At 37.0% G+C, this 27,217-nt stretch overlaps 1 protein-coding gene across 1 annotated transcript in view; it reads right to left on the bottom strand.

Annotated features, from left to right (window-relative positions):
* Positions 1-3,946: 3,946 nt before the first annotated feature.
* The window catches only part of RNF145 (ring finger protein 145), a 64,119-nt gene continuing 40,848 nt past the window's right edge, over positions 3,947-27,217 (bottom strand). The window contains exons 5-11 of the mRNA XM_060094982.1: positions 25,098-25,333; positions 22,486-22,661; positions 18,959-19,099; positions 16,273-16,455; positions 9,070-9,217; positions 7,822-8,178; positions 3,947-5,560 (exon numbers count right to left, since the gene is read on the bottom strand). Of these exons, the coding sequence (XP_059950965.1) occupies positions 5,177-5,560; positions 7,822-8,178; positions 9,070-9,217; positions 16,273-16,455; positions 18,959-19,099; positions 22,486-22,661; positions 25,098-25,333 (1,625 nt within the window). The 3' untranslated portion in view covers positions 3,947-5,176. The remainder of the gene's footprint in view (positions 5,561-7,821; positions 8,179-9,069; positions 9,218-16,272; positions 16,456-18,958; positions 19,100-22,485; positions 22,662-25,097; positions 25,334-27,217) is intronic.

Below are 27,217 nucleotides of genomic sequence, written 5' to 3'. Positions count from 1 at the left end.
TGCTTCATCTTTTCACCAAAGCTTACATATACCACCTTTAAATGTAACGAAACGGCTCTCGTGAATGCAACGTAATAGACACAGGTATTTGGATATTGTTTTGAGGTGAGCAGATTATAACAGAAAGAGCACCAGACTGGAATTCAGGATATCCAAGCACTGTTCCCAGCTCTGCCATCAACTGTGTGGCCTTGGACGAGTTGGTAGTTTGCTCTCTTTATAAAACAGGATAAATGATCGAAATCTCTGAAGGCTGGTTTACCTCCAAAAATTCTATGGTTCTTTAGTTCTGTATGCTTGTGGGAAAGAAACTGACAATGTTTTACCTTCAAATATAAATAGTTTCAGACGTTTCTGGGTGGTTAATCAACCAAAGTGGTCAGTAACCTAGGTCAGATCTCATGCGTGCACCTGCACTGATGTGCCAGCCAGGCTTTGCTGCTTCACTGCAGAAGCCCTGTAGGCTGCTACATGGCCTGGGAACCTTAACCACAAGTGTTCCTCAGAGGCAAACATCTTCATGTCTATTTCTTCTCTAAGAATCTTCTTCTGTAAAAGCAGTAGTTCCAAAAACAAGGGCCCCCGCCCTCCTCACCAAAAGAGCAGGAGTATTTGTTCCAGATCAAACACTCTCACCTTCCAATGGAATCAGAATCATCTGCAAAATCTGTAAAAAGGTAAGTACTCAGGCTCCATCCCAAACCTACCCAATGAGAAGCTACAGGGTGGGCCCAGGCACCTGTATTTTTCACAAGCTTCCCACCTGCTTCTAATGCCTAACAAAGATGGAGAAACACTGTAACAAGTTGGTGATATCAACAATGCAAAATTCAGATGTAGACCCAAACTGAAAATACATTCAAGTGAAACACTTGGTCATTGATTTTTCTTTAATGACTAATATAATTAAAGGAAAATGAGGTTTATCCACATTGCTTCTGGTTCTCATATTTTTCACTTTGATCAATACAGAATATTTGCACTATACGATTTTATTAAATGAGAAGCCAAACTTGCCCAGTAATCACAGCCTCTCTCATGTGAACAGAGGGGTTTGATGATTACAATCTAATTTTCTAGAGCAGGTAGTGGTGGGGAGGGTTATCTGGGGTGAATTAGAAAGCCCCCTAGACCCACCTCAACTCCTGGCAACTGCCACCAGGCAGGAATGAGTAACCTCAAGTGGCCAGCTCTTCCCATTTTCCAAAAGAAGCTAGAGAATTTGTATGTACAGTCTTGCAATTTTTAAATGGTTGGCAACTAAATCAAATGGTTTCTTCAAACATCCTCTAAAAATGCACCATTGAGGCCCAACAACAAAACAAAGTTCATCAACCCAGATTTCACCTGAATATCTGAAGTTTTTAAGTTCTGTTCTACGAGTTCTGAGTTCTGTATTTGAAGTCGGTTAGAAAATCAAAAATTATCGCACAGAAATTACTTCCAGCTGACACGTAACATTATGCTCTCTGCCTCTAGAACGAACAAGAAGTCTCTGCCATTTTTGAACTAAGGGGTTTACACAAGGAGCTACGTACTAAGTCCCTCTGTTCGCTCAGTAGGTACGCAGAGGGCTCCTGCCCTACGCCAGGCACTGAGAACACGGCAGTAAACCGAAACTTAGTTAAGTTTAATATCTGGCATAGCACATAAAAAGTACATAAAGCTCATCACTCCATCGGTGGTAAAGATTAGAAATACAGATGGGCAAAGCCTTAAGAGCAAAATGGTACCTCAAAGATTATTTTTTCAGATGAGGTTGAAGCCCAGAAAAACAAAGGCTGGCCAAGGATCATACAACTTGAAAGGGAGTTAAAATGATAACTCAGAGCTTCTGCCTTTACTCAAAGCTCCTCTCACCCCTTTTGCTGCCCATTTCCCTAAATACAAGGGGACTGATAAAGGATCGTCAAAGGAAATTAGCAGGCTTGATGCCCATCAGAGAGATGAGTTCAGTTTGGCAAGTTGTCATTTGGAAAATAATAGAATATTCCATCTAGAACTGACTCAGAATTCGTCTACATTCATGGAGATCATTATTTCCAGCTAGTCAGAGGCCATTCTCTCTTACTTTAGAACATATAAAACAATAGAAAAGCAAGGAATTGCTTATATCTATTAAGAATAGAAATAAAAATTAAGGGTCAAACAGCCAACATTCATTAAAAAATAGGTTAGGAAAAGAACACCAAGATCAGTGTCAGCGAGATTAAGTAAGATGAACAGGACACCAGGAGTGTGGTTAATAGCAGGGTTTACTGTCTTACTGGCCATGTCCTACCTTTTACTCTCAACCATACTGCAACCGAATGTCCAGTCCACTGGAGGAAGGAAAGAAAGTATTTTTCTGAGTGGCCACAATCACTCATTCTGTAAACTGCTCCTAGTATTTTTGATTATTTTTTAAGTAAGTACTACCTACAAATACAACCCTGTTTTTAAGAGTATTCTCTATCTTCAAAGGTGGGAGAAACAGGTATGCCTTAACTGATAAACTACAAAATTGTTTGAAATGTATTTGAATTTCAGAAGCTAATGACAGGCTGAGAGGCTCATGTGACTTGGTTAAGTATAGCTGGGGTCTCTGTGCTATTAGGAGGTTAAAAAGTGGTTTGTAGGGGCTTCCTTGGTGGCACAGTGGTTAAGAATCTGCCTGCCAGTGCAGGGGACACGGGTTCCATCCCTGGTCCGGGAAGATCCCACATGCCGCAGAGCAACTAAGCCTGTGCACCACAACTACTGAGCCTTCACTCTAGAGCCCATGAGCCACAACTACTGAGCTCGTGTGCCACAACTACCGAAGCCCACGTGCCTAGAGTCCGTGCTCCGCAACAAGCCACCACAATAAGCCCGTGCACTGCAACCAAGAGTAGCCCCCGCTCACTGCAACTAGAGAAAGCCCGTGCACAGCAACCAAGACCCAACGCAGCCAAAAATAAAAATAAATAAAATAAAAAAAATTTATTGAAAAAAAAAGTGTTTTGTAATATGAAACTATGACAAAGAAATAGTTTTATGAAAACATCTGAGAACTTTTCCTGAAGTCTATATGAGAGAGTCAGTCCTTTGGTGTTAAGGATGGCCGAGTTCACTGTGCCATAAATAATTTCAACTTCATATGCAATTTTATTCCTTTAAACATGGCACCAAACGTTTAATATTTGAATATGTACCTTTTACACAAGGGCTGAAATTCAGTTTTAAATCCAAGATTGCTGCTAGGTTTTTGGACAACAGCCTGACTACCACCAGAGGGTGCCATCTGCTGTTTTCTGCCTGACCAGGATCACCAAAAGGACGGTGAGAAACTTCCGGCTATACCTGGGGAGAAATTCATTCTGGTCTAGCCACTTCCTTTCTAAATGTAAAATCATGCTGGTGTCAGGCTAGTTGGATAGAATCACCCAGGAAGCTATGAAATGCACATTCTCAGGCACCCCAAAGGCTAACTCAGTAGGTCTGGAGTTCAGAAATGTGTAATTTTTTTTAAAAGTTCCCTAGATACTTCTGATGCAGAGCTAGGTTTGCTACCACTGGTGTAGAAGATTTCAAAGAACTGATCCTTTTCAATCAAAATGTTTTGCCATCTGCAGGGCATTTTTTTTTTTTTTTTTTTTTTTTTTGCGGTACGCGGGCCTCTCACTGTTGTGGCCTCCCCCGTTGCGGAGCACAGGCTCTGGACGTGCAGGCTCAGCGGCCATGGCTCACGGGCCCAGCCGCTCTGCGGCATGTGGGATCTTCCCGGACCGAGGCACGAACCCGTGTCCCCTGCATCGGCAGGCGGACTCTCAACCACTGCGCCACCAGGGAAGCCCCTGCAGGGGATTTTTTGACAGGGATCAAGATATCAGAAACCCAGCTGGATAAGCAAAACCTCCTGAGAACAGAATTTCAGCAAGACACCTTACAATAATCATCATCACAGAAATAAAACAGTTATCTTCAAATTTAAATTTATTAAGACATTCAGCTATGTCTGTCAGTCTACATCCAAATTTGCTACTAAAAATAAAATAAAGTCACATCCCACATTAGGAATACCGAGTCTGAAAAACACTTTTTGAGCCAAGCCTATTGTATAAATAAATGACTAGTTTCTTTTCATATCAAAATTCCCATAAAAAATTACATCCCCCCCGCCCCAGTTCTACCTAGCCATGATGAATGTAAAAATTTAAATATGACAAATCCTTGTCAAAGAAAAGGTGCAAAGTCTATCAACAGCTTTAAAAGTGGCATTTGCAGAGTGTGATCATACCGTTATGTACTCATTCCCAAAGTGCAAATATTGCCATAATTTAACACTGTTTTGATTCAGTTCCAAGAATTAAACATTACACAGGATTGAAAAGTACACTTAGGGCCTTTATCAGTGCCCTAAAGCCCTTCCCACTTTGGTCTCCTACACTAACGTGGACTCCAAAGTGTTCATTAGAGTTTTAGTTTACTTCACACAGCCAACACAGTATACGACGTATTAACAAAAGTTTCATATACATCAAAATATTGAAGACTCCATCACAAAGTTCAAGAGTCTCAGATTACATGAATGCACCCGCAAGGCCCAAGTGCCCACCCACCCCCTCCCCCAAAGCACATACGAAGTATGAGCGTGCTTCGATCTTTGAATACAATCAATGCTTTTACGTCTTTGATTTCACTTCAGTGCTGTACAAATAATCACCTGACTGAGTTCCAATTAACTGAGGGAAAAGGGGGTAGAGAAAAGGGCTGGTCACCACTCATACTCTGTAACAAGAAGGGTCCTGTCCCATAGAAAGTGAAATATCAGTTCCACTTCTGCCTGCTTCCTCCCACGGTGTCCTCACGCTGTTTATCCTCCTTCCTTTAGCCCCTTTCAGACACTCAAATCTGATTTTATTTATCCCTTACAAATCAGGGGCCGTCTCTGAAGTTGCTGAGGTTGAATTTTCTTGGCAAACCTCTACCAAACATCAGCATAGGAATACATAAATACATTTTTATTAGCGTACTTCGTAAAATTTCTCCCACAAAGTCAAGGGGATGAAAGCAGGTGGTCTCCACCACTGAGAGTACTTCCTGGATTAGATCCTTGGAATGTCAAGTTTCCTGCCTCATCACCTCACACATTCACTCCTCACATCTGGGCACGAATTCCATCGTGAGTTCACGTCTCCTCCAGAGGAGCAAAGCGTTACTCCTGCTGCTTTTCTTCTGGGCTGACCTCAACAGGATGTGCTGCATCTTTTGCACTAAGAGGATCTTCCTTGGGATCACAAGTCCCCTCCTGGCTATCTGATCTTCTGGCAATGCCCTCGTCATTGTCCCTAGAACCTTCTTGCACCCCGGTCCCCGGAGGACGCTCCTGGCCTGGGGGTTCAGTACCTTCCTGAAGCACATTTTGCTCAGCTCCAGCGGGAGGCTGTGGGACCGGGTCAGCTCCTGACCCTGGCGGCTGCGAGGAGTTCTTGAGGTGGCAGTGGCACAGAGGGCAGGTCTCCTGGACATAGAGCCACTTCTTGAGACAGCCTGCGTGGAAGAAATGACTGCAAGGTGTGATCACAGCGGACTGCATGTCCTACACAGGGGGAGAGATAACTCGTAAATGTCTATTATCTAACATCTCTGCTGCTATGCTCGAGTTCTAGTTCCAACATTTCTTTCTCACAAAGTCCCCATAGAACATTTGCAACACAGATCTTCCAATAAAACTCATTTTATATTTTCGTAATAATCCTCTTGCCATCAGAGGCCCCTTTATACAAATAATACATGAACCACTGGCTAAGCAGTTTTTAAAAAGAAGTAAAAACCAAAAATGAGGAAGAAACGACCTTCGTAACGGGGTTTGGACTTAGTATGAAACAAAGGTTATAAAACTGTAGCAGTATGATCACTGGGTCTCCACGAGTGTAATTAGAACCTCAGGAAATCTGATGAAGGTTGGACTTTTTCCACTTTTCTCCTTCAACACAGCTCAACACATTATTCCATGATGAGACTATTGGCAAGGAGACAAAATCAGCCACATAACACCAGGGTATTGGCAAGGAAGTGGAAACTTCATTAGGGACAACGTACATCCCAGTTTTCACGATATAAGCCAGTGTTTTTTCAACGTGCATCAGAATCACCTGGAGTGCTGGCTAACCATGCATATTCTGGGGCCACCCCAGACCTACTGGGTATCTGAAGATGGCATTCACAAATCCATAGGTAAAGCAAGCCACCCATGTGACTTTAATGCACACTTAAGTTTAATAACCACTGGAATAAGAAATGGTATACTTTGCACTAGTAGTCCTTGCATAAGATATATTTGGGGAGGGAAGGCTAGGGATATGAAGTTTAAATTGTAACAACATACATTTAGTTGATCAACCATTAATCTTGTTTAAAGTCCCCAAACAAGGAGTTGTGGCTATAATAGAAATTCCTTGCCAAGAACTGGTAACACCTGGGAGTCAACTTTCAAGCAGAAAGCCATCCAAGGAAGAGCAGCCAGCTAGGAAGGTAAGCAATTTGAGTTTTATTTTCAGTGTGATATCAGCAGGTAGTTCAAGCACCTCAAAAAAAGTGATGTGACAACAGGAAATACAAAAAGAGGACTCTCAAACCCCAGAGATGGTATATTTAGACATAGGCTGCTGAAGTTGATGTGCCCCAAATCTGTCTTGGCTATGCTTTGTCCTGCATACAACAAGGCTGCCGAGCACAAAGGACCCGAAAGAAGACAATGACCACTTAACTTTGGGGGAATCTACATTGCTCCTCAATCCCCCCAAATGCAAAGACAACCTGGAAAATATTATTTTGCTAGTACCCGAAAGTATGCTCTAATAACAATCAAAAAGTGGCAGCTTAATTTTACTCTTAGGAAAAATTCTTATTCTAGATGGCCTTCACGCACAAACACATACACATCCCATCTACACTGTAAAGCAGCCTTGGAGCAAGTACCTCCCCTGTATACTCATTGACACTATCTATAGTTTTTTTCCGTCAGCCCCCACTTTTTAAGAGTGATTTGAAAGGAACAGTTTGTGTTGTGGCCCAGAATTTCTGCCCATACTTCCAACAGTACAGTTTAGCTGTAAAAGCTGCTACTGAATCACCCTCCTGCACAGGTGACTGGTGACTAAACTCTAGGCCTGATGTTTGTTACTGTTATATTTCCAAGCTGATTTAAATACTATCTTTCAATCCTTCCTAGAAGGCAGTCATCAGCTACTGAGGGCTCATGTGCCAAAGATGCCAGGGAGGCCAACCATAATGTACACCAACTGGGTGCCTCTGCCATATCTCCTGCCCCCCACTTCCACACAGAGACTGCATCCACCTCAGATATACCTCAGCCCACAGGGAAGCGCATACTCTCTCCACCTACGTCAAGTGAATGAACGTTTACTCCCTACCCTGGAAATACCAGGGGGAAAGAGTCAGAATCTTGGCACACCACTTTTCAGAAGTTGCTGACTCCTGATTGACAGGATGTATTTGATAGTACACATATGTGTGTGTGTGTGTGTGTGTGTGTGTGTGTGTGTGTATTCAGGAGTAAATATAAAATACACCTGACCTGTTTTTCCTTTATTTATGGGTGAGCAATAATGTTGAAAATAACAGTAAATTAGAACTTGAGGAACTAAATTTAAAACTTACTTTAGAAATAAAATGGAAATATTTCATCAGGTCTTTAATAATATCTGAGGCCCACTTTTTTTTTACCCAGGGGATAATTTCTGCCTGGAAATTTAACTTGAATTTGGATAATGTGGTTAAAGTCCCAAGGGATACATGGTATGAACCACCCAAATGGCTTCTTACTGTATGAGTTACCTGATAACAGATGGCACAAATATCATTGTGTTTCTCAAGCTGCTCTTTTGTAGCAATGGGTAATGATTTAATCTTATTCACAGCGTCCCTTCGGAGAAGGAAGCTCTTCCACCCCAGTTGGGCCCGAAGCCACACATTATAGTAGGAATGGATGAAGATGATCATTGAGCCCATTACTGTCCATTCTCCAAAGATGGTCTCGGAGACGCCATAGGCCACCACACAGAGGGCCACGAGAAACTCCAGCAGGCGGTAAGTGCCGTTCACATAGTAGATGACATCATCCATGTTTTCTACTGGCTCTTTTCTGAACTCCTCAACCATAAATAAGACATAAATAAAAAGTGTTCCTAGAACCTGAAAAAAAAAAGTATGTATATGATCACTAATAAAGGTTTTTCCTAGACTTTAAGTGATAACACATTACTAATATCTTTAGTATCCAGAGACAGTGGTACAATTAAAATGTGGGTGATCTCAGTAATACAGATCTTTGATACTGAAAAGTACCCGGAGATATAACTTTACTAAAATGATTCTGATTAGTAATCAGTCTTCTCTGACATTCTTTCCCTCTTTCCCCTGCTCACCAAAACCCTCACAATTCTATCTAACATTTCCTAATTCTGTACTCATATCTGTTCCTCAACTTTCAAAGAACCTTTACTTCTACAAGGAACAATGAATAAATCTTTATTGGCAGTGCTACATTTTTCTTTTACTTGTTACTGATTAGGCAGCCAAGATACACTTTTAAGTTACAGTAAGTTTATCCATTCCATGGTAACATTGTGTGTGTGTGCGTGTGTGTGAGTGTGTGTAAAGTATATATCATGTCCATGTCCACATACACAGGTATCATTTATTTATATACATTATGAAACTATGGATATTTTTGAGTGGGCAAAATGTGCTCCAAACAAGCGCTAAAATCTTTTAATATTTTATAGTTACTTATCTATTTAAGATTTACATGACAGTTCTGTATCATACCATTTTGAAAGAGATATTGCAAAGTTTAATTACCTTGATTAAAAGAAACTACAGTGACAGATAGGCTTAGTATTTTAATAACCTACCTTCTAACTCCTATGCTCAAATAAATAATGCATTCTAGTAAAGAGGATGGGAAGTAATCACCTAAATAGACCACTTATCATCATTAATCTTGAAAAAGTTTAATTCCTTTTCTGGAAGGAAAAATAAGAAAATCAGTTATTATATAAAGTTAATTAATCCTGGGCTTACCTGAAGAGAGGTGAGAATGCTGCTAGAAATAATGATTAGAAGCCAAAAATCCATGTGGAAAAACTGGCAAATCATATAAGCCATATAAGCAGGGAACACCAGTAAAAATAAACAAAGGCTCACGGCACGGAAGTGTTTCCATAAACTCCTAGAGAAAGAAAAGTATTCTTTTAACGTGCCTGTCAGCTAGCAGCATAACTAACTGATCTTGTGCCATGCTTCAATTTCACAGCATTTTACTGCACACCCTTCTCCACGCCAGTCACAGTGCTAGATTTCAGGGCAAGGCATGTCAAAGGCTTCAAAGCACCTTTTATCTTAACACCCCACACTCAGTCAATTGACAAGTACCACCAATTCTTTTTTTTTTTTCTGAATAGTTTGCTTCAATCTCATTCCCATTCCAAGCAATCTCAAAGCGATGTCAGGCTTTTACAGCATTAAACTTCAACAATTTTAACAGTAATGTGCTGTCGTAAGTTGTGACGTCCTCTCCTCACCTGCACCACCCTGGATGAAAATCTCTGCAGCTGTGAGTGCAGTGTTACTAAGAGGAATGGCTCTCTGATGAGCAAGGGTATTACCCCTCACATCTGTTGAGGTTGGGGAAAAACTATGAACCACTGCACTTTAAGACCTACTAGCTGATCTTCCTCCCTTCTAGCCCCTGTTCCTAGAGAGATTAATTGTTCTAAAGCTCTGCTAGCATAATACTGTCAATACCTTCTCTAAACTTCCTAGTCTGGCATTTTAGGTCCTCCACTCCCAATTTTTTTTTTTTTAAGCCTTCTTTTAATTTATTTTTTGGGGGCTGTGTTGGGTCCTCGTTGCTGCACACGGGCTTTCTCTAGTTGCAGCGAGTGGGGGCTACTCTTCATTGCAGTGTGCAAGCTTCTTATTGCGATGGCTTCTCTTGTTGTAGAGCACGGGCTCCAGCAGTTGCAGCATGCAAGCTCAGTAGTTGTGGCCCACGGGCTTAGTTGCTCCGCAGCATGTGGGATCTTCCCGGACGAGGCCTTGAACCCACGTCCCCGCATTGGCAGGCAGATTCTCAACCACTGTGACACCAGGGAAATCCCCATCACTCCCAATTTTTTGGTCCAAACTTGCCAACATCTGTCCCTCACTACAAGCAAAGATGGTTAACTCTCTTCCCAAAAAAACACAAGCACTCTTAAAAATCCCACCAGAAATGCCTGCATCCCACTCTCTCCTTTTCTAAACGCTTTAGACTAGCTCAAGCTAAACAAATATATTTATACAGGTAATGATATCCTTTCCCCAGGAATCACCTACCCTCTCAGAATTCTTAACATCTGTACCAAACAATCATACAATAAACTGAAGCACTGCTTCAATATATAGATATTTATATATAATATTTTATATAATATGTATCATATACACCTAAACATTCTTACTTATATTTTTATTTTATATTTATTATTTAAATAAAAATATTTTATATATGTACACACATTTTTAAAAAGTCTTATCACCCATATTTAATCTCCTCAAGAATAGGATAACTCCAGCTCCTAAGCACAGAGGCTTGTTTGAAATAAGTACCAAATAAAACTTGAAAACTTATTTCTGCTTGATATTTTTCAAATTATTTTCCATCAATTACTACCTTTTCTTACCCACCCATCTATCCACCCAAGTGCAAAGCCCTATGATACAAGCAGGACAAAAGGTAATTGTGGTCATTACACAGCAGAATAGTTCCATATATAACATTATGCTTTTAAGACACCCAACAAGTCAAGAAATTTCTTAGACTTAGATTTCAGCTTCTGATTCCACTTGAACCCTCCTTGTCAATAGTGGAATACACAACAGGAGTCCCCTAGTTATGGCAAAAGGAGAAGGAACATAATCTTTTCTTTTATTTAGCTCTTCATACACTGTACTATTCTAATAGATCATTCCTTAAATATATCCCAAATTTAACAGAGATTGTAAACCAACTTCTAAAAGAAAAATGACACAAAACCCTCCCCCAATAAGTGCCCTAAGTAGAACCTTGAAAAAATCTTTTTGTGCAACAATAAAAAAGGTATGATTTCCACCCCCTACAAGTTTATTATTTACTTTATATATCCAATTTATAAGACAAATGGTGATGTAATGACTTAATACCCCAACAAGGGGTTTAAAGAAAAAAAAAAAAGATGCTAGATACTTCCATTTCCTTGGTAAATAAAAGCCAAAGTTGGAGTAATTTTTTAATGTAAGGATCACAAATCTAGAAAGAAATCAGCGTGAGCCCCAAACAGCCATCCCCTCTCTTAAAAACAAAACTCAATTACAATCTATGTAAACTGAATATCAAGACTTAAATCATTTAATGATTCCCTAAGAAAAACAAACATAGATTATTTAAAAACATTACGAGGAAACGTGACTTTCAACCAAAATAGTTTAAAGCTCATAGCCACAATAATTATTCTGTTTTAATTAAATATCAGCATCTGTGATATGTTCTCAAGTCCATGTGAAGTATCTCAAGGAGACAGAAAAGTAACATAAATCATCCTGCCTACCTTTAACTCTACTACAACATAGGTGGGAGGAAAAATAACCACACTAAGTTAAATGCTACACTGTGTGGGTCTGTCCACAATTAGCAAGTCTGATAAGAAAGTAAATTATTATTCTGGTTAAAATTAAAGCTAGGTACTTTGGAAAGTGTTTTACATCTCTTCTTGTCAAACATTTTTCTTATGAGAAGTTAAGGGACAAATATAAACCTGGCACAGTAGCCCTGCTTTGAGATTCCAAACTTTTACTTTTTTTAAAGAAAAGCAGGCAGTAGTTATAATAGGGCAATTTGCCTTAAAACTTTAAATATATTTTTCAAAATCAAGCTAGCTGTGATTCACTTATATAATTTACATATATATACAAACATGTATTTTATACATGTACACAGAAAAGTAAATATAACATTATGCCAACAGTTTTAAACTTACATCTAATTTCTGTGTTTTATATACACACAAACATTACATACATATTTATCCTTATTTAAGCAGTTAAAATTCAATAAAAATCTAATTTAAAATTAAACATAAAATGAATAGTGGAAAATGATGCTGGAATCTCATCCCATTAACAGGTTAAGCACTATAAAGTGAAAAAAAATGTTTTTAATTCACCTCAACCATTTCATGAAGTTTGAAAATCTGCTATAGCATTTGAATACAGCAGACTCTAGTTGTAAAATTCCTTGCTAACAACTGTAATAAAATTCCTGGATAAAAGTAACAATTATATCTATGGCTAAACCTATCTGAGACACATTTTTAAGTTTAAACACTGGAAATTACCTCCAGTCCAAGCAACACCAAGACGTGTGAGGATTTCCCCCTCATAATTACTTCCTTAACGACAGAGAGAAGCAGAGTTTCAATATTACCTTTTAATTGTTAACCTAATGTGAGAATTAGGATATTTTTCATTTCCTTTTTTAATGGGACACTTAATTGAATTAATCACAATCCTCTGTTCAAAATGCATTATCGTTATTGGTCTGTGCATGTCCCCCTTTTTATTAGTTCGTAATCCAATCAGCTATTTTAAATACCTGAAATGTCGCAAGCATTCATGAGCCCGTCTCCCCGTACAAAAGAGGCCCTGGACCATGTGGCAGGCCAGCCTAGTTCATGTCCTGCCTCCCTCTACCCAATGAAACCATTTCATGAGTCCTGTGCTTGCTTCCCTTTCTACAGTTCTGTTTATCCACATGTACTCCTAAAGAGTGTATTTTAAAATTCTGTTTTTGAAATGAAAATAACATTCTATATTGTCATCTTTTTGGATTTACTTTATATATTGCTATGAATCATTCATAATGTTTAATGCATCACTATGTTTTTAACATTCCACCGTGACTATTATCACATTTATTCACCCCCTTTACTGTTTGACTGGCATATGATTTGTTCCCAGGTTTTTGCTATTGTGAATTGTGCTATGAACATTCTTCTACATGTCCCTCCTGAACATGCACAAGAATGTCTTGAGTATCTACTAAGGAGGAGACAATGCTAAACTGTTTTCCAAAGCGATTACACTAATTTACACTCCCACCAGAAACGTGGGATATCTGGGGATAGTCTTTCTGTTGTCTGGGGACCTATCTGGGGACCTATGTTTTCTTCTACCCTAGGTATCAGCTGACTTTCTTTCCTCTCTCTCCCTTCCTTCTTTTCTATTATTTATTCATTGCCACTTCCACAGGTTTAAAACAGTATCTCACAGCAGTCTTGATTCACATTTCTCTGACCACTAAAGACACTGAACCTCTCTTCATATTCATTGTTTCCGCTTTCACTAAAAGCCTGATGATGTATTTTATCCACTCCTCTCACCAATATGAGCTATTTACATATTCTTGATAGTAATTCTTGAGCAAGTGTGAATACTATAAATATCTTCTCCCAGGTTTGTAATTATCATTTCTAATACAAGTTTCCTTTAGATTTAGAAAATGTTATTCGGGCCTCCCTGGTGGCGCAGGTGGTTGGGAGTCCGCCTGCCGATGCAGGGGATGAGGGTTCGTGCCCCGGTCTGGGAGGATCCCATATGCCGCGGAGCGGCTGGGCCCGTGGGCCATGGCCGCTGAGCCTGCGCGTCCGGAGCCTGTGCTCCGCAACGGGGGAGGCCACAACAGTGAGAGGCCCGCATACCGAAAAAAAAAAAAAAAAAAAAAGAAAATGTTATTAATTTTGTTAGTTAGATTTATCATTCTTTTCTTTCATAATCATAGTCATTCTTAGTCTCAGTCTTTCACGGCCAGTTCCATCAGTTTAAGAATTTTTTTTCCTACTTGAAGGTCCAAAATATACTACTCTATGCAGATTTAATTTTTTATTTTGACATTTAAGGCTCTACCATCCTGGAGTTGATTCTTTTGTTTACGGCTGTGAGACAGGAATCCAATTCCATCTTTTTCCAATTAGAAACCATTTTTTTCCAGCTACATTACAGAAGAGAACCACCTGTCCCACTCATCTGACATGCCACTTCGGCCATACACCAAAGTCCCATATATATATGGACCTGTCTGGGGGCTCTGTTCCATTGGTCAAGTTGTCTATACTTGAGCCAATTATTATAAAAACTTCACAGTATCTCCTATTGTGAGTGAAATAAACTTTAATTTATCTTTCTCAAATTGTGTTTGATTTCAATATGGATTTATACTGGTTTCAAAGAATGAGCAGGGGTGGGGGGATAGTCTTTCTATTGTCTGAAAGTATTTGTTTAAAACAGGGATATCTGCTCCTTCAAAGTTTGGTAGAACTTGCCTATAACACCATCTGAGTCAGGATGTTTACCATTTGCTTCCATTTCTTTAACAGAACTATCCAAGCTTTTTAATTCTTAAGTCAGCTCTAATAAGTTTTATTTTTCTCACAACTTTTCCATTTCATTTGTTTAAAAAAGTACTGCCATTTAACTGTTGATTGTATACTCTAATTACCATAGGCAGTAGTGGGAGAGAAGAAAGAACAGAACCCTAACTGTTCATTCCTATCTCATCCTGTCACAGCCAAGAGCCTCTCTTGCCTCAGGCCAATTAATGCTGCTACAGACACGAGTAACAATAGTGACACCAATCCAAAATACCCACACTACACACCAACACGCGGGGCTTCTCAGTCTTGCTTCTTTCCCTCTAAATTTCCTCTGTATTTTATCTTGGAGGAAGAAGCCAGTAATGATGCTAGTTCAGCACCCTGGAAGGACCCAGAACTGAATTTACTGGTGCCTATGGCAGTGAAATTATGGTCTTATTTCTCTCTTTTCCAAACTTTCTATTGTACTATATCAGTCTTTTAATTGGTATAATTAATAATACTAAAGGATACTGCCAGAGATGACAAAATGGTAATTGTACTTAGGTCAAAACCCCAATTTAAGTGACTATTTAACTAAGTTCACCATTGAATTCAACATCTTAAATGCTTCTGCTGAGAAACCTAAAGACCAAATCTCAAATAAGAATAATGATTAAAATTATCTGAAATATATCCAAGAGCTTTGAGCTTATTTAAATTAAATTGACTCTTTCAGCCATTCTATGGGTTTGACAAGTTTTCAGAATGTTTGGCAATATGGGATATGGGGATAGAAAGATAAATCTGATTAACTATAATTAAAATGTTAATTTCCTTACTTATAAAGCACCACCAAGGAAGCAATTAAATCGGGTATTTCAATAATCAAGAGTGTGTAGAAGCATGCTGGAAAAAAATAGTGGCACTGAGTTTTAAGCAATTCCTTATAGAAAATCCTTGTATAAATTACCATAGCCTACCATTAGGTAGGTTACACTCCTACCATTCTTAGATATCCACTGAATTATACATATTTACATCATAGTATCTTAAAGAGCCAAATAATAATTTGACTTTTATTCCTTATGAAAATTTCTGTAATATGAGATGAATATGAATCCAGCTGGTCCCATAAGGTGTCAAGAACCCCCATTATAAAAACTCAGTTAGGTGCAAAACGCCATCAGATGAGACTGTTATTCCATAAATGCCTATCTTTTTTTTTTTTTTTTTTCTTTTTGCGGTATGTGGGCCTCTCACTGTTGTGGCCTCTCCCGTTGCGGAGCACAGGCTCCGGATGCGCAGGCCCAGCGGCCATGGCTCACAGGCCCAGCCGCTCCGCGGCATATGGGATCCTCCCAGACCGGGGCACGAACCCGTATCCCCTGCATCGGCAGGCGGACTCTCAACCACTGCGCCACCAGGGAGGCCCCATAAATGCCTATCTTTATGATTGTCTGACAACCTTTATTTTTCTCTCCTTTCTCTCAATGTTTCCTCTCCTTTAGCATTGCACAGAATTAAATTGTATATTATTTGTTATATTTACTGTACTGAATTTTATGCTCTACATTCTTAATTTTAAAACTGGATAAGTATTAAAAAGTACTACATTTCTCTGAAGAAGAAAAAGCTGATTTGTAATTACTTGACCTTTAATGTGACTTTTATATACAGGAATGTTGAGGAAAAAAACAAACAGAAAAGTCAAATACATACAAAAAATAAAAATGTAAACTTGTTAATAAGCTAATACCAATTATTCATCCATCTTGTCTCTAAACAATACCTAGATCTTCAGACAACAAACTTATGTAAACAATATGACAAAAATTTCTTTTAGGAAGTTTCTTACTTGTCTCTAGATGCTCCCAGCGCCAAAACAATAGGATCTGCAATCTCTAACATAGACTGCAGGATAGAAGCTACAACAATGAAAAGGATAATACTGAGCAGGAATGCCCGATGAACAACCTGCAGCTCTATCAGACCAGTCTGCACCGCCAGGATTAACAGCGTAACTCCTTCTGTCATGCCCCTAGAAAAGCACACGTTTTTGGAAAAACAAACAATAATCAGAATCACATTTAATTCCAAGGGAAAATAATCCAAAGGCTTAGACTATTATTACATATTTGTGATCTATTCTGACTTCGACAAAAAAACTTGATCAGAATATTAATGTCAATGTAATGATATACAAGCATAATGTATCACTACATGTGCAAAACATAATAGCTATAACCTTAGCATACAGTGAGGAGAAAAAAAGCAACTTCTCAGATAAATAAAAGTGCTCTAACCAGACTTTGCTAACGAGTCAGACACTCCTACCATTCTTAGATATCCACTGAATTATACATATTTACATCATGAGCTATATCCCGATTATAAAATAGAGAACCACAGGTGAATGTCTCTATAATCTTGGAGTAGGGAAGGTCTATTTAAGAAGACCATAAGAACCAGAGATGTAAACAAAAATACTTTTTTTGAAATTCAATTTCCATATGGAAAATATATAACGTCCTAAGACCTTTTTATCCTATTGACTTGAATTATAAAGAACCTTACAAATAAATGAGAAATGAGCAAAGGACAGGTAGTTTTCAGATACACAAATTAGCAAATATTTCAAAGTTTGATGACCCAAGTACTGACAAGGAATGTAAAAAAATATGGGCAGACTAATGTTGAGATATAAACAGGTAAAATGTTTCTGGAGAAGAATTGCTAATAAATTTAAAATGTACATACCCTTCAATTCAATAATATTACTAGTAATTTACCCGATGGATGTACTACAAAAGTTAAGATATATAGATATAGATTTTTAAGAGATACACACACACACACACACACACACACACACAGATTTGAGAGATAAAGTGAACAATGGAACATGTTATGTGACATCATGGGGATACAATCAGTAAAATCCAGACTGAAAAACTACATAGGACAAACAATCCGATGTCTTCAACAAATAACATTAAAGGGAAAAAATAAAGAGATAGCAGGAACCTAAATATTGAAAGAGACTTAAGAGGCATACCAGTCAACTACAACATGGGCATTATTTGGATCCTGAGTTGAGCAAACAAAATGTTTTTTAAAATTTAGACAGATAATTAGGGAAATATGAACACCAACTGGGTATTTGATGTCAAGGAATTCTTCTATCAGAAATGAATGCTCTATTGTAGTTATGGTTTTTTCCTAAAAGATTTAGAGGTAAAATAATATTATATCTGGAATTTGCTCCAAACAAATGCAGCTAGGGGGTGTTATGGGACAAGGTAGGTGGAATTGACAGGGGCACACAACACACAACACTGGCCATATTACTGGAGATGGGTGCCAGGTACATATATAGGGGTTCATTTTACTATCTTCTCAGCTTTACTGGTTTAAAATTTTCCTAATTAAGGGTTTAAAAAGAGAGACATGAACAAAGACACTCATAGCAGCATTATTTTTAAATAGCAAAAAAAAAAAAAAGAGAGATACATTATTTTTGCAATACTATGCATTCATCGAAAAGAACAAGGTATATGTGTTGACATAAAAACAAAATAAAAAAACCTATCTAAACCATATTAAGTGACGAGATAAGATGCAGAACAATGTGTATAGTATGTGGGAAAGACTATATATACTTTTCCCTATAAGAAATGTTTTAAATTACCATCTATAGCTAGCTGTTACCTTTGGGGAGAGGAAATGGGAAGTAGGGGAAGAAAGTTGTCATTTTCCATTTTGTGCTTTCTGAATGGTATGAATTCTGTGAACTTAAACATGAATTATTTTTGTCTTGTCCCCACTCCCTTTTTCCATTATAAAGGTGTTAGCTGGGACTGGCAGGAAAATTACAGAGCATAGGTTTTTTCTTTTCTGTCATTAAAAAACTAATATACAACAAATTAAAATTTCCCCTCAATTTACAAGGTACTCAGCATCTACTAATTATGAAATATTCCATAAAAATTTAAATACTTTAAGAAGAGGTTACATAAACTTATATAAATGAAACCATTAAACCTCTATGTTAATTCAGATAACAGAAATTATGACAAGTTCTAGAAGTAGTTTCCTAATACCTGATCTTAGTGATTTAGTAACAACTGGAATAACTATTCTGCATCCTCATTAATGCATCCTTTGAAACTTCAATCAGTATCAAAATTATGTTCAAACATAAAAAAAAAATCTTTAAGTATCAAATTTAGAAATCTGATTTTAACAGAGCGACACAAACGTCAAATGGGAAAAAGCAAGCTGTCCAAAAATCTCTTAAATAAATCTAGGAAAGGAAAGTGTCTAATATACATTGTTATGTACATACAATAAAAATACATCTTTTATAGACAGAAATTTAGTTATTTTTTCATAGTATTTTAATCTAAATATTGCAACCATTCCAAAAAAAAAGTCCTCAAAATTCCATTTCCTCTAAAATTCATCAACAAAGAAACTCATCATTCCGTCTTCAAGTTACATAAGATTTAAATGTCTAGAGCTATTCAGGGTGAAGAACTTACCGATTCATGGCAGGATCATTCATGAAAGCTCGATAACCCTGCAAGTAAAACTTGCAGAGTGTCAGAACACCCAAGGCAACAAAAGAAACCGTGAAGACCAAACCCAAAAGTGAGTAAGGAGTGCTGCAGCATTCAGCAATACTAGAAAAAAAGGGGGGGAAATATTGACCGATAAAAATTGTTTATTTGGAATTGAAACATCTTAGGCCTTTAAATAACCACCAAGCTTGATCTGATCCTCAATGAAAACACCCAAAATTTGAGATGAAATCACCTAACCACTCTGTTAATAATGTAAATCCATTCTTATTATTATCCTAACCTCATTTTTCTAACTCTTTGGCAAATATTCAGCACATAGCACCAAATCTGAAACACAGTCTTTTTTATTTTTATTAACTATCATCTCCTTCAAAGGTAGTAAAACTCTGAAGGCTTAAATCTGTTCAAACCTTAAGAAATATCTAATTAACATGCTGATAATATTCAAAAGAAACGTGTATAGTTGCCCATTGTTCTTCTGAAAGGTTCTGGCTGTTCAAATTGATCAGACTGTCCTGCTAATGTGGTTCCTTGTCAAAACTCCTTCTCTGACCAAACTGCTATGGGGTAGGGCCTGTACAGACTCTGTAGCCCCTGACTCCTCTCACTCCAACAGTGTCTTCCATGCTACTGGTGCTTTACATTTTAATTAATTTAGGCGTAGGTCAATGCAGGTTTTTTCTGGGTTATTTCAAAAGCATGTCCGAGAATACAGCCCAAGACCATTTAAAAATAATTTTAGTATCAATTTTTAATAAGGAGAACTGGACTTGCACTAAACCTTGGAAATACTTTCATATTTTATAGAAATACATTCAATACTTTTATTGAACATATTTGAGAATAATTTAATAAGTATTTTGCAAATATATGTAATATTATGTACCAATAATTTGGATTTAGCATTTACAAAGCAACTAATAAAAAAACGTTCAAAGCATGGTATCTTAAGTTTTGAAATTTCAGTGAAGAATGTCTTGCATGGATGAGGAATTCATTCAGGCAAATCAGTATCTGCCCTTTACTATGTAGCTCCATGCCTCTGCTACACGGTTATCCTTCTTACACAACTGTTTTTAAGTTACTTTTTATGTGAAAACATCTAATTTTACGTAGACCACTGTGCATTATGATGAGGAAAAAAATGTTTGGTTTTCCATTAGGAGCCAAAATATCTACCAATCATAGTAGTTGACAGCTAAAGAATAAATAATTTTATGGCATTCTTACAAGTCTAATTTCTGAAATGTTTGATATTTTTCTCAGAAAAATCATTATATACCACGTTTCAACAAATTGTCCAGTAATTTAAAAATATGAGAATCATGGCTAAAAATAACACTAAAAATTTTACTTCATTCCCATTGGAAAAGTCTGAAAGTTTTACTGAATGTCCAAACAATTTCTCTATTCTTGTGTCTATATTTAAAGAAATCTTTTTTACCCAAACAGTATGATTTAATTACATTTTCAAGAGGAGCACATTCTTTGTCTCTTACTTTAAAAAAGAGTGTGGTGCTATTTTTCAAGAGCATACTAAAGAAAACAAAAGGTTTCAACCTAGCTCTGGGGAAGTGAAAGAGGCTGGGAAATTTATAAAACTTTTCTTCCCATCTCTCCTCAATGAGACATTTTATTGATTTTAGTTTCTATTTCCTGGCTGCAAAAAACCCCTTCTTTTTGTTTTTCAGTTTGTTTGCCGTGCTTTGTTGGTTTGTTTTAGTCAGGGTATCCTGGTAAACTTGTGATCCTCCTTTTTGAAAGTAAGTTGTTCTTTGGCAAAGCAACATACACACATAACCTAACGCACAAGAGCATCAAGAAGGACAAAGAACAATGCTTACAGAGATACAAGTTAATGAAAGAACCACACAGGAACTTCTCTATGAAACACCAAATTAAAATATTCTTATATAGAGAAGGGGCAATCTATCCTATGTATGGAAAAGGAATAAAGAAGAAAATTATTTTGGCAAGATATCTAAGCCTCACCTAAAATCTCAGCATTATTTTCTTACTTTGTTAAGTCCAAATTCATTCATAGCTTACTGATTTGTTAAGCCTCTTACATTATACTATGCTTCATTTGATTGTGCTTCACAATGGATAATAATCTGGTTTAAAACATGACCAACCCCAGTCCCACACTTAGGTTATCCTAACCACAGAACTGTGTATCTCTCTTTCTCTTTAAATTCAGTTACTTTTTGGACCATTTTAAAACTCTGCATAAAATCTCCATGATACTGACATAAAAACAAATAGCAGCGAAACAATGAATTGGCCATTAAAATGTGTTTGATATCAGTTTATTGCATGTTTATAAAAGCTACTTTTTAATTAAAAGTGTCAGAAAGTACAAAATCTGACTCAGTACCAATAAGTTTATTTTACTTACTTGTCCAAATAGGTATCGCCCCATGACATTTTTATTGCTGTTTAACTTTGTGACATTTTCAATCTTAACAAGTAACATGCTCTTTAAGGAGAGTAAATCTGTCTTAAACTTCTCCTCCCCTACACCACTTGGTGCACAACACTCCATCATTCTGGATGGCTGCGAAACAACAGCTCTACTAACTAAAACTCTAAAGTTGTATTCGCCTATACTTACTTCCCAGGAGGAGAGTTTCTTTCTTGCCTTTTAAAGGGACAATGAGCCAGGGAATGAAGATGTAGACCCATTTGCTAGGTTCTGAGGGCTTGAGATGGAAACTTGGAATTTAACAGTGACAAATGTCTAGATAAGCTCACAACAAAGATAATGAGGTGGAAAATGGACTCTAATGACTTAAGATTTTTTTTTTTAATAATTTACTTTAGGAACCAAGTCTTAGAATTCCTTTAGGTTAAATAGTAAAATACTATGATATACTCATTTTACCATTATTTGACTCTATCTTAATACGGAAGCAACACATTGAAAATAACAAGGCATAGTGAAAGTATATAGGTAAGTCATAGGATTTGGACTCAGGTGGGGTTTGAGTGTCAGCACCCCTTCTTTTGGCACTGGCACCTGGGCAAGTTACTCTTGGTACAGTTTCCTTAGCTCTGCAATGCTAATGATAATAAAGGCACCTTCCTTGCAGGGCTGCTATAAAAGTAAGTATGAAGAAGGGTTTATTAGTGTGGCTGGCACATATTAAATACTCAATTAAAGTGATAGTTATTTTTAGTAACATATTTCTTTTCCAGTAGTTTAACTTGATACTGAAAAAACATTTTTACAATTTGCTACATACCTTTCCACAAATCATTTGCTGTACTACGCTCTACAGTGCAGCCAAATATACCACCGTTATTATATTAGCACCTCCCTACATTGCCAGACCTAGGCATTCACTGAGTGAAAATCCTATTTTAATTGAATATGAAGCACTATAAAAAGACTGACAAAAGTTAATTTGAAAAACTTACTATTCCTAGATCAAAGTTTTCTCTTCTTAAGGTTATATATAGTATCGTATACTCTTATTAATTACCTTGTGAGGAAAAGGAAAAGAAGCCTCTCTCGTGATGCAGGCTGATCTCGAGTACTGAAATAGGAGTAAATCTGAAGAGCAAATAAGACGAGCCAGAAAACCATGAACAGTACAGGGACTACCAGCTGATTCCACAGGGACATCCCCAAGGCTAGAAGGCCATATACCTCCACTACCTGAGTAAGAAAATAGGACTTTAGGAAAACACCTTGTATCACTTCAATGAACACATTTAAACACAAAAGAGTTTAAACCTAAAGTACTTAAAGAGAAAAACTGAGTAGCTTTTCTTTTCTTGCAAGATTATTTCAACTAAATTCCTTCAAAGTTAGCTCTATACATACAAGTAGGAATTAGCATGTCTTTGTTACTTTTCTGATTTTGCATTATTATTAACAGTTGACACACATTCATCAAATGGCCACAGTAAACTGCCCTAACAGTTCAGGGGTAATGTCAAAATAAAGTCACAGTCAGAGTAAAACTACGTCAAGGGAGTTTGAGGAGCCCTGGTAAACTTACTCATGTCTAATCAAAATGATCAGGACTAGCATGAACGATGCAAGGAGGAAGGGAAAGATAAAAGAATTTTCCAGAGTTTATTCAGGAAGGTCATAGATGAGAAGTAGTTTGATGAAAGACAGAATAATCATTGGAGAAAGAAGTCTTTTCCCCCAGACAAATCAATTCCCCTTGCTCCTACTGTGTATTATTCAAGCAACATTTCTCAAATGATTTGTTTTGCCAAGTGCATTACCACCAGGGAAAAAGGTACACCTAAAAAAAGTTTATTAAACTACTATAAGTCAATAAATTAGCTGTCTAGTTTATAAAACAATTTCTTATGAGACTGATTAGGAGGAATTAATTCTCATAATCTGATTCAGCCTAAGAGTACAGCTGTAACCAAGTTTCTGGAGTTACTAAGCCAGGGACCGGACCCTGGTAACACAACAAGGTTCTGCCAAGTAGGTTACAAACTCTAACCTAAGCAGCCAATTGATCTTGCCGGAATGCTCGGTGTGACACCAGAATGTTCAAAAACTATAAAGACCTTAAATGAAAATACACTGACTTGCAGGTTATTCTAAATTTACATTTTTTCATCTGTAAATCAAATATTTTTTCTAAAACTGAGTCATGATTAACCCCTATTTTTTCCCAACTAGAAAATATTGGAAGAAAAGGTAAATTGTCCAGCTAGCTGCAAAATTATTATTAGCAGCAAACTAATCACTGAGAGGTAGAGTACTTTTCCTCCTTTCCATTCAAGGAAAAGACCACTAAAGTACCTGACAGTTTCCATTTCTTGTCTATCCAATTCTTTCCAGGTCACGAATTTCGTAACCTATACTTTATTTTCAACTGCAACACCTTGTGCTACAAGAACCTAATGGCAACCAAGAAGGTAAACATGACACTGAAAAACGGAGGCTTTGTCCTTACGGTGACTAAATAAACAGTATCCAAGCAATATTTACTGAATATCTACCGCTTCTTACAAACCAGGGTAGTTCCACAAGATTGAATTCAAATAAAAAATACATAAATTCATCATTCTGACTCTGAGTACAACAACCCTTCCCCATGAAAAAACTGTTCAATGAGAGTACGAAAATAACTTCATCTTCTTCGGAAGATCTACTTTCAAGAAAGTTGCTCAAGTTAATCATTATGTAAGATGAAGAAATCAGTAGAATCAGGGTACGGCCAAGAGCTTAGGGAATTTTTCTGGGAAATCTGCCCCTGGGGCCACAACAATAACAACAAGGAAAGAATTCGTTTAGTAGTATCAGTTTGACCAATCTGAAAAAGCTTCCTGTACCTTACGGTCATGCACACAGTAAAGAGCTAGGAGAGAATGCCCATTTTAATACTCTCTTTATACCAATGTCAGTTTTAAGACCTATTTTATATACTGAAATTCACTGATTAAGTCAAATAAAACTATTTATCTCCTGAATACCTACTGTTTGTGTCTGGAAATAATCTGTTTGAGAGCAAAGGCTGATAAAAGTAGGAGAGACAGAAGCACGTTATGTTGGCAAAATCAGTCTAAGCACCACATCTAAATGAAATCTGTCATACCATAGCCCAGAACTATTTAACTTCTCAGTCTATTAAACAAACCTAAGGAAAAAACTGTACTCACAGTAGGGCTATAATCAGGAAAAAAACAGGATTTGACCTCTAGGCATTCAATTCTACATCATTCTTGTCTTTGTTATCGTAGTTAACACTGAATATCACCTACCTGGCACTGAACTCATTCAAATCTCACGGCGACCCTATGCGTTAAGTACAACAGTTATTATTAGCTCCATTTTACAGATAAGTAAACTGAAGTGACTAACCCCAGGTTACACAGCTGGTAAACAGCAGCGTCAGAGTGAGAACCCAGACCATCTGCTTCCGGAGAAGCACTTACTTCACTTTACTGCCTCTCAATAGAACTTAATAAAGAATCTCAGATGCTCCTAGTTAGGTTGAAAATAGTGACTATTTTGAAACTGTCAAACATAATGTTACCATGACCATGACTGTGAAATAAAAGTGAACTAAATCTTTAATATACTTAATATTTATGTAGAATTTTATCTACGCAGTCTTACCTGAACCAACTCTCTGTATGCAGACTTGGCAAGGTTATAAGGTACTAGAAGGTTAGACCCGAGAAAATAAAGAACTTCCAATCCAGTAAAAACCATAGCAAATTTGTTGATGATAACAATTGTCTCCAGAGGAACAAGGCAGAGGCGTGCTAGGAGAGGAAGCATGTGAGCTGAAAAGAGCCAGATCTGCTTCGTTTTCATGACACAGGAGCATAACGTACACACCACCAACTGACCTAAAATGGGGGGGGGAGAACGTAGTTAATTTCGAGATTTGGTATCCACAAAATAAAAACAAAACACTGTTGATAAGGATGATGACACGGCTTTTGAAGTTTAGTTAGGATCTCTTAGATAATATTTTAAATCAAATTTTAATTTCATCTGACCAAAATTACATATTCACATGTTCTGTGAATTCTGAGCACCCATTCCCTAGCATTGACTTTAAAAAAGCAGCACAAATATCCACTGGTCTTGATCACATTCCAGATGGCATATATAATATGGCAATTTTTTTAAATGTCTCATTCAAACAATAATTCAGTTACAACTAAATATATTTAGCTCCTTTTACAAAGGCCCTCAATATTTAACTGTTCTCGTCTAGAGGTGAAAGTATAAAATCCAAGAGATATAGTTACTTGTCCAAGATCATGCCGTGACAAGTTCTGAGGTTTTCAATCTTTAATTGCTTCTACAGGACCATGCAAGCCTTCCCAAATGACTCAATAATGAGAAGTTAAAACTGAGAAGTTTAAACAACAAATTCTTCTCACAGAGGATTATGCATGATTATAGAAAAGTTAGGAAATACAGAGAAGTAAAAAGGAAAAAGAAGCCTCAATCTCCTACAATCCTGTCACCCAAAGGTAGCACTGTTAATGTCGTCTTCATTAAATAAGGTATTGCATGTAAAGCCTTAGCATTTTATCTGAAACCTAGGCAGTGCTCGAAGTTATTCATATTGTTACCTTTTCAGATCTATTCTATGCATGTGAATATACACAAATGTTTTATATAAAGGAGATTATAGCATTCACACAATCAGCTTTTTTCATTTAACACATATTATGCATATATCTCTCAAATAAATAAATAAAGGCTTTTGTGTTTTTTTTAGTTAAAAAACTGAACGCATATGACAATATTAGCATTTGGCTATTTTCAAATATTTCATAATTATAAAATGCTTTGTTATGAATAAGCTTGTACATTTATGACATCATTGTATAAACTACTTGGAGCACATTTCCTAATATTTTCTTAGCCTAAATTCCTATAAGTGGGATTACTGAGTCAGAAGAAACGTTTTTTAAGGCTTTTGACACATACTGTCAATTGCCCTACAGACGAAAAACACACAGTGTACAGGGTGCCCATTTTCCCACCTATCTGTCAACAGTGAAAATAATTTAAGAAAGGGAAGGGCAAGAAATATTTTCTAAGTTTTTGTTAAATTTGTATTCTGTCGTTTACCAGTAGCACTGAACATCACCAATAAGTAATGGGTTGGCCAAAAAGTTCGTCCGAGTTTTTCTGTAAGGTATTACGGAAAAACCTGAGCGAACTTTTTGGCCAATCAATATGTAAAAGCATTTGCAATTATTTGGCAAAACGTTTGCTCACATTCTTTGTCTATTCTTTTACTAGGATATGTAGCCTTCTGTTGTTTGATCAAGATATTAGCCTCCTTTATCATATGATTCTATTTTCCCAATCTGTCATTTGAGTATTTTAATAACTTTTTTCTCTCACAGTATAGAAGTTTTTATTATAAAGAGTCAAACCTATCAATCTTTTCCTTAATGGTTTCTACTTCTGGTGCCATGGTTAATTATACAGCTCCCCCTACTCAAGATTATACATGTAATCACCTATATTTTCTTTAATTTAAAAATTAATATATATGGAAATTATTTTAGAATAAGGTGAAAAGTAAAGATCTAGGTTTGTTTTTCCAGATGTGTAGTCAGTTGTCTCAAAACTAGCTATTGGAATCATCCAATTCTTTTCTCATTAATTTGAAATGCCACTTTGGTATACTTCAGAATCTTCTGTATATTTTGTGTCTGTGTCGGAACTTGCTATTTTTTTTTCAGTACTCTACTCTGGTGACA

The sequence above is a fragment of the Mesoplodon densirostris genome, chromosome 3, assembly GCF_025265405.1.
Source record: "Mesoplodon densirostris isolate mMesDen1 chromosome 3, mMesDen1 primary haplotype, whole genome shotgun sequence".
NCBI lineage: Eukaryota > Metazoa > Chordata > Mammalia > Artiodactyla > Ziphiidae > Mesoplodon > Mesoplodon densirostris.
Note: the sequence above shows the minus strand (reverse complement) of the source record. Positions and strands in the feature narration are given on the sequence as shown.